We start from the raw sequence: 7,690 nt of genomic DNA on the forward strand, positions 1-7,690 counted from the left end.
TAATAGTAATAATAATAATGGAAATCCCTATGAGCAAGGATTCCTCAGTGATTCCCTATGGGCAAGCGTTCCCCAATGTCTCCTTCTAAGCAAGTCCTGTATCCCCAAATGCATCTGAGGAACTAGACTGAAGTCTAGGGAAGCTCCTGCTGCCGACTTCTGTCATTCAGTGAGTCTCAAAGGTGTCCCAAGATCTCTCTACATACTGAGTCCACAGACTGACATGGCTATATCTTTGTATTCCCCAATGTGTCCCTATGGGCAAGTGTTCCCCAATGATTCCCTATGGGGCAAGTAGCGTCTTCCTCAATGCTTCCCTAGAGGCAAGCATGCTTTCCCTATGGAGAAGCATCCCCCAATGTTTCCTTATGGGCAAGTAGAGTCTTGCATTTCCCTATGGAGAAGTATGTGGGGCTGTATCCGCGGGGGCTGTTCTCTCCCTGCCTGCCTCCCTCCTACCTTCTGGTCGACGATGGAGCAGGCCAGCTGCTTGACCTGGGCCAGCTCGGAGGCGGCGGGCAGAAGGACCGACTCCCGGGTGAGGCCGATCTGCAGCTGGAAGGCCAGCCCGGCTCCGGAGGGCGACGGCGGGGCCGGGAAGGGAGGGCAGGGGGCCGGGGGCAGGGGCTCCGGAGGGGAAGCCATGGCGCCCCTCTCTCTCTCTCTCTCTCTCTCTCCCTCTGGCCTCACATCCCCTGGAAGTCACTCTTCGCCTCTTCCAAACTTTTCCTCCTCTTTCCTTCTTTCTTTCTTTCTTTCTTTCTTTCTTTCTTTCTTTCTTTCCTCTTTGGGGCTTTCCACCCCCCAAAAAAGGAGGAAGTGGGTTGAGTGACAAGGGCCGGGGCCAATGGCGAGGCTCCGGGATGAAGTCACGGCAGCCCGCCCCCTCCTCGCTCCGGAGCGGATCCGGATTCCGGATGAACGCCCGCCGCCTGCCTTGGGGCGCGGATCCTCCCGGTCGGAGGGGTCTTCAAGCGCCCCTGGCAGCAGGGATCCCGAAGGGGAAGGAAAGAGGGCGAGTCCCCATCTGGAGGGCAGCTGAGCATGCACAGAGTTCTTGGGGGCATCTGATGGCTGGCGGCTCCAGAGAGTGGGGGCATCTAGATCTACATCTATCTCGATGCTGTGAGCCTGGGTCGGGAGCAGTGCTTTCCAGGTTCCTCGGAGTCCTGCTCAAGGCCTCTGGGGGCTTCCCTTGGCATTGGCTGCCTCTCCATTGGGGTCTTTTTCAGCACCGGGAGCCAAACTTGGCTCACTTGCAGGGTTCCTTCTCTCTTGTTGATGCTCTCCAGGGCTTTGGGGCTTTCAATGGCTTCCCTCTGCATTCTGACCTGGTAGTAGCTGCTCAGTGTTTTCAAACAGCATTTTTAGGCCCAACGTCTTCCTCTACAGCTGATTTTATGGGCTGACTGGGCCCTGAAAGACACTCAAATCCCCCAATGCATCCCTATGGTTGAGTATCCCCCAATTTATCCCTATGGGCCAGTATCCCCCAATGTATTCCTATGGGCCAGTATTCCCCAATGTTTCCCTATGGGCAAGTATCCTCCAATGTATCCCTATGAGTGAGTATCCCCAATGTTTCCCTATGGGGCAGCATCCCCCAATGTCTCCCTATGGGTGAGTATCTCCCAATGTCTCCCTATGGATGAGACCCAGCAAATGCAAATGGAAAGCACCCTGCGTCTGGGTTTTTCCCCAGCAGACAATGGATCTCTAAACAGACACAAATCCTCTTTGCGTATCCTCCCACTCTGAGGCCTTGCCATTCAACAACAGAACAACACACAGATTAACAGGGAAACCACAATTATACACACACGCGCACACACACACCCCACTCTCTTCCATGCCAGCATCCTCTGAAGATGCCAGCCACAGGGCATTTCAAAGGCTGAGTGAAAAGTCGGAGGGCAGAGGATGCTTTGGACTGTCCCTGCCAAGATCAGGTTCCTGTTTCCTCCCCTTTCCATTGAGAAAAAGTAGAGAGTTCTCCAAGGATTGAGGAAGTCTTGTGGGTTTGCTTCTCCGCTGCAGAGAGGGCAAACACTTTCGTCCAGCCTGGCTCGCTTTCCATGGCATTTTAGCAATGTCATTTCTCCATGCTTCCCGCTCTGGGTCTCTCTGCCTTCTTGCACAAATTGTTCACATTGGCGGCTCATGGACCAGATGTAGTAAATGGGCACAGAGATGGCGCTAGTCCCTGGCACACGCAAGCCACACAATAGGGATCCTTTAATACTAAACTATAACAACAGTAAGAGCTATTTGACAGTGGAACACACTTCTTTGGAGACCGGTGGAATCTCCTTCTTTGGAGGTCTTTAAACAGAGGCTGGATGGCTGTCAGGGATGCTTTGATGGAGAGTTCCTGCATGGCAGAATGGGTTGGACTTGATGCCCTTGTGGTCTCTTCCAACTTTATGATGCTATGATTCTTCAGGCAAGATGGGCTCCTCTTTGCCCTTTCTCACCCTTGATGATAAATCTAGAAAGTAAAGAGGAGGCAGAAGATCTGACTCCCAAACTGGGGGCAGCTTCACTCCAGTCTTCCTGTCTCCTGCCGCACAGAAACATCCTGTGAGCCGAGGCAACATGCCCAGGTCAGCGGGGCCACAACTTCCCCCAAAGCATGGACCCAGCCCAGGAGTCATGATTCCCAAGGCATTCAAAAGGCTAGCCTGGAATAAGTATTGACATCCCCACCCTTCTCCAAGGAGCGCAGAGTAACTTGGCAACGTGACCCCTGAATGGATTTATTCTGTGACCTGCCCACTGCGTATGCATAGAGACACACTTGTTGGTTGGTTCTTCTACATCTGGGTGAAAGTAACGCAGCACCCCAAGCTCTGGAAAGGTCTTGAAACGTTCTTAAAATGCTTTCTTCAGCTAAAAGTAGCCTCTGGGGATGCAGTTTTGGCTGAAAATACTGTTCTGGGGACCTTTGCCCTGAAACATTAGGAAAATCAATCTAGAAGTTTCCCTATGAGCCAGTATTGGTGTGGCCTGGAGAGGGTCAGACGGACCTATGGTTGCTTCTCTTCTGTTGTTGTTGTTTCATGCCTTCAAGTGTGCTCCAGTTTGTGGTGACTTGGATTGTGCTTTGAATTTAGTTTGCAGCATTGGAAGTAAGCCAAGGACTAAGGGAGAAAGTGGGAGGCGGAGAGAGAAACCAGGACATTGTAAATCCGGGTGTATCTTTTTCAGAAGAGGGTTGTCATTGCTTTCTTCTCAGGCTGTCCAAAGTCAAGAAACTGCTTTCTTTACCTGAACCCTGGCCTCCCAGAGTCCCAGGCCAACACTCAAAGCAATGCAATCAATGCAAGTTCACTCTGACTTATAGCAACCCATTCCTAGGTTTTTCTTGATCTGCATCTGCACTGCAGAAATAATACAGTCTGACACTGTTTTAACTGCCATGGGATTTAGGGGTTTATAGTTTTGTGAGATTGCCTTCTCAGTCAGAGAGCTCCGAGTCTTTCTTGATGTCTCTGCCTCCTTTCCATTGTGTCTAATCTGTTCAACCTGCTCCCCCCCCCCCTTTATAATAAGCATTGCTAGTGAGTTGATAAATGACTTAACCGTCCAAAAGGCAATTTGCAGCATTGCCAGAGATGTAATTAATAATCTCTCCAGGGCCACATTAATCTGGGCTCTCCAAAAGCTTTTAATTACCTGTCTGGCTTTGAACCGACTGCATTTACCTGGGCAAAATATTATCAGAGGTGATTTCCGAGAGGATCGGTGCAATATAGGTTCTCTTTAATGAGCAAAGGGACTGACATGGAAGAAACTTCAGAAATGGTCACCTATTGTTGAAACACAAGAGGCATTTAATCCCCTTTGGGAATATGGACTTGCATTGGCTCCACCACTCAGTGTAGACTCAGCAGAACCAATGGTTTCCAAATTAGTATTTTTTTACAAAAACGTTCATATTGCCGAAGACAAATTGTCCGCACAAGTGGCAGAGATAGTGACACCTTTGCTTTCAAATGGTTCAGCATACACAAACTTTGTTTCGTGTACAAAATTATTTAAAATATTGTGGATAAAATTATGCTCAGTTTATGTGTATAAGAAACATTAATTTCCATTTTCAACTTGGGTCCCACCTTCAAAATGTCTCATCATGGGTATGCAAATATTCCAGAATCCAAAACCCAAAACCCTTCTGGTCCCAAGCATTTTGGACAAGGGAGGTTCAACCTGTAATCCATGGGTGCATGTTGGAAGGTGCTTTCATTCACGTCTAGAAGGTCCAAAATGTTTTTGTCTACTTATAAAAAACTTACCTGATCTTGTTGTTTCATTTCACATGTGCATCTTGTTAGTTTTGAATGAACATTTGAACCATGCTGAATTCCTCTTCTGCTGTAGGAACCGTTCCCTATTCTTGCCACCCAGGAACACATCTACATTGTTAACAGATATACCTGTATATTTGACCTGAGCTTTGCCAGGGCTGGTTGGGTAGGGCTATCACTTTACAGCACAATCCTACACATTTCTAGTCAAATGTTAGTGTAAAGTACACCAGAGAAAGACTGTATAGGATTGCAGCTAAGCTTTGGGAGAAAAGAGATTGTAGGTAGAGCTTGGAAATAGTACTTCTGGGGACTCTCAACTCCCCAAAAGTAACATTTCCAAGCCCTGATTGTGGGGCAACCTTTTGTAGTACATTACCATCCAACCATGGTAAACCACAACTCCCAGCATGGCTGACTGGGAATGATAGGTTCAGCAGCCTTCGCCTGAAGAAGTAGGTCATGCTTACAAAAGCTCGTGCTACCTACTTCTCTCTTTCAGTTAAGCCTCAAAGGTGCTGCAAGATGCCTTTGCGTACTGATTTTCCAGACTGACATGGCTGTGGCTTTGAATTGTCCCTAGAAAGGGATATGGCAGGGAAGACTGCTGTAAGAAATTGAAACACAGGCATGGTGCCTTCCTGTCTGCCGTTCGCTTCCCCTTTGTTTAAATAAAAGCTTTATGATCCACGCTGCAAGCAAGATTGCCCTCTGGAGAAGGCCAAAGCAAAGGTCCTCTGCAGGCTACCTAGAGGCACACCTGCGCACCCTCTCTATGGCTGTGACTGTCTTCCGAAAGCAGACAGACAGAGCCATGCGCTCCCTGCTCAGCACCCCTGCCCCACCCTCCTTTGCCATCCCAAGGAGAACCAGCAGGTCCGACTGCATTTCATCGGGATCTGCCCTGACGTCACGGGCGCAGAGCCACCTTACCTCCAGCACAAAGGGCTAGGAAGGCAGGCAAGAGCGGCCCAGCTCAGCTTGCAGCTATAGGCCTGAGCAAACGGGGCTGTTTGGGCATATAGGGGCCACTGCTGGGCACCCCAATTCAAAACGGATGTTGAAAAGCTGAAGCATGTCCAAAGGAAGGGGACCAAAATAGCAAAAGGTCTGGGGTCTCTTCTAATTCTATGATTCAGTGTAGCACAGTGGCCTGTGTTGGACTAGGACTCTGGGAGACCAGGATTTGAATCCCTGCTCAGCCATGGGAACCCAATGGGTGACCTTGGGCAAACCCCACTCTCTCAGCCGTAGGCAAAGGCAAACCAAATAAATCTTGGCACAGTGGTTGGAGTGTCCTCCAAGAATCCAGCCTCATTTCAACCAGACAAAAAGGGCACCTTCAATGTATGTTGGCTGATTAGAAACTTCAGGCTGCAGTCCTGTACCTGCGGAGCAACACAAATCTTGAATACAATAGGATTTCCTGCCTGTGTGACAGGACTGCAGTGCCTTCTCCTGTTTCTTAGCTGTGACGTGCAAAAGACTCATTTATCTTCACAGCCACACGGACCTAATTTTCTTAATGTGGAGAGATCTTGTAGCACCCTTGAGACTAACTGAAAGAAAGAAGTTGGCAGCATGAGCTTTCCTAGACTTCAGTCTACTTCCTCAGATGCATTTGGACATAGACTATGCAGTCTATAAAAGCTCATGCTAACAACTTCTTTCAGTTAGTTTTAAAGATGCTACAAGATGTCTATAGATACTGATTCTACAGACTAATACGGCTGTATCTTTTAATTTTCTTAAGGGTCAGATATTGCTGGTACCCCTATTTGTATGGCATGCTCATGGCTGGATGCAGGAGAGATGTGTGAACTGCTGGTGCAGCTGATTTCATAAAAAAGCAAAATACACAAATGGTGCGGTGGAGGAGAAAGATTTGGCCGCTTCAAACTCCTAGAGCTGTTTTGGGGTGTTACTCCATGTCCTGTATTCTCCAAGGACACAGCAAGTGTAGTGAAAGACCTGTTCTGTCTCCCTTCACAAGGGGAGCTTTGTTCAAGACCAAGCTCACAGGTGTGAGTCTTGGCAGCCTTCTTCTCTACATTCTCTCCTTGGCTGAAGATCTTCATTCAAGAAGAGCTACAGTCCTCTGCATGCAGTTCCCCATGGAGCTTGGCACACACAACAAAAGGCAAGCAAATAGCTGGGTCAACAGAAGAGAAGCAACAAAAGAGAAACCTTGGACAGAATCAAGTGACAACGTAGGTGCCGAACTGGGGATGGGAGGCGAGAGCAAATGAGGACACATCATTTTCATGCTCTCCAACTCTCCCCATTTAATAATGATCCCCCTTAATCCTCCCACTTTTCCAGCTGTTCTTTTTTAACAAGGTCCCAGTTTCCTTCTCTCACATTCCCCCTTTGTCCTCAGTTTATTCCAGATTGCACACTGAATTCAAAGTGCAAAGTGATCCGCACTCAAACACAGCAGGGGAACAAAAGGGGTAATCCTGCCTTTCCCAAGAGGCTCTGGCAAAAGCAAACTGCTGCCGCCTCTTCTAGCTAGCCTGTTCTTCCTTGCTAATAGCTTTGGCAAACAGGACCACACTCTGATGCTGCATGCCCACATGTGGCTCAGTATTCATCTGTGAAACATTGGAAGGATATGCATTTGGCTCATGCTCCCCTTTCTGCATCCTTTCATGAAGTCAGCTGCAGCAGCAGTTCACACAACTGAAGCCAGCCCCTGGCTCTCAGTCCCTTGGGTCTGTGCACCTGCCACCTCCAATCTACCCCATGTCTGCGCACAGCCCAGTAGTTTGTATGATACACAAGAGGAAACATTGATGTCTTCTGGCAGCTGCCCCACCCAGACTCGCATGATTAGAAGTGCAATGCAGCTTGAACTGAACAAGTCAGATCCTATGCAATTGCCTCTGTCCCTACTGTCCTCTATCACATCAGTTCAGCACTGTTCAGACTATCCTTCCTTCTTTAAACAGGAATATTTTTATTTAAAGTTCCTCTGGCATAAGGTACTGTATATAGCACTGCCTTATTCTCCCCCAGCCCCAGCAAACTCAATGCAATGAGAATTGAGCACCCAACAGGAAGCCTTGGTATCTCTTTGCAAAAATGATAATCACCACCTGTGATCAGTTTTAAATTCTTACTTTTCCTCCTTGACTTCCTTTTTAAACTCATGGGATTGGGCCCCTCACATTCATACAGGTTAGGCTTCCCTTATCTGAACTGATTGGGATTATAAAGGCTTTGAATTTCAGATTTCCTTTGGATGTTGGAATACCTGTATTTGCATATATGTACCTAATGAATCAGAGCATTGGAAGAGACCACAAGGGTCATCAAATCCAACCCCCTGCCATGCAGGAAACCACAATCAAAGCAATGAGATATCGTAGAGATGGGACCCA

General features: G+C 48.2%; 1 protein-coding gene across 2 annotated transcripts in view; it reads right to left on the reverse strand.

Annotated features, from left to right (window-relative positions):
- The window catches only part of PRKD2 (protein kinase D2), a 36,200-nt gene that overhangs the window by 24,602 nt on the left and 3,908 nt on the right, over positions 1 to 7,690 (reverse strand). Inside the window, exon 1 of one of the 2 annotated variants that reach the window (XM_089478617.1) lies at positions 460 to 792. The exons of the other annotated variant lie outside the window; for it this stretch is intronic. Coding sequence (XP_089334743.1) covers positions 460 to 645 — 186 coding nt within the window. The 5' untranslated portion in view covers positions 646 to 792. Of the gene's footprint in view, positions 1 to 459; positions 793 to 7,690 lie in introns of those variants that run through there. 2 annotated transcript variants of the gene reach the window in all.

Source organism: Sceloporus occidentalis, unplaced genomic scaffold, assembly GCF_023333645.1.
Source record: "Sceloporus occidentalis isolate IW3139 unplaced genomic scaffold, rSceOcc1.0.p SCAF_13, whole genome shotgun sequence".
In the NCBI taxonomy this organism is placed as follows: domain Eukaryota; kingdom Metazoa; phylum Chordata; class Lepidosauria; order Squamata; family Phrynosomatidae; genus Sceloporus; species Sceloporus occidentalis.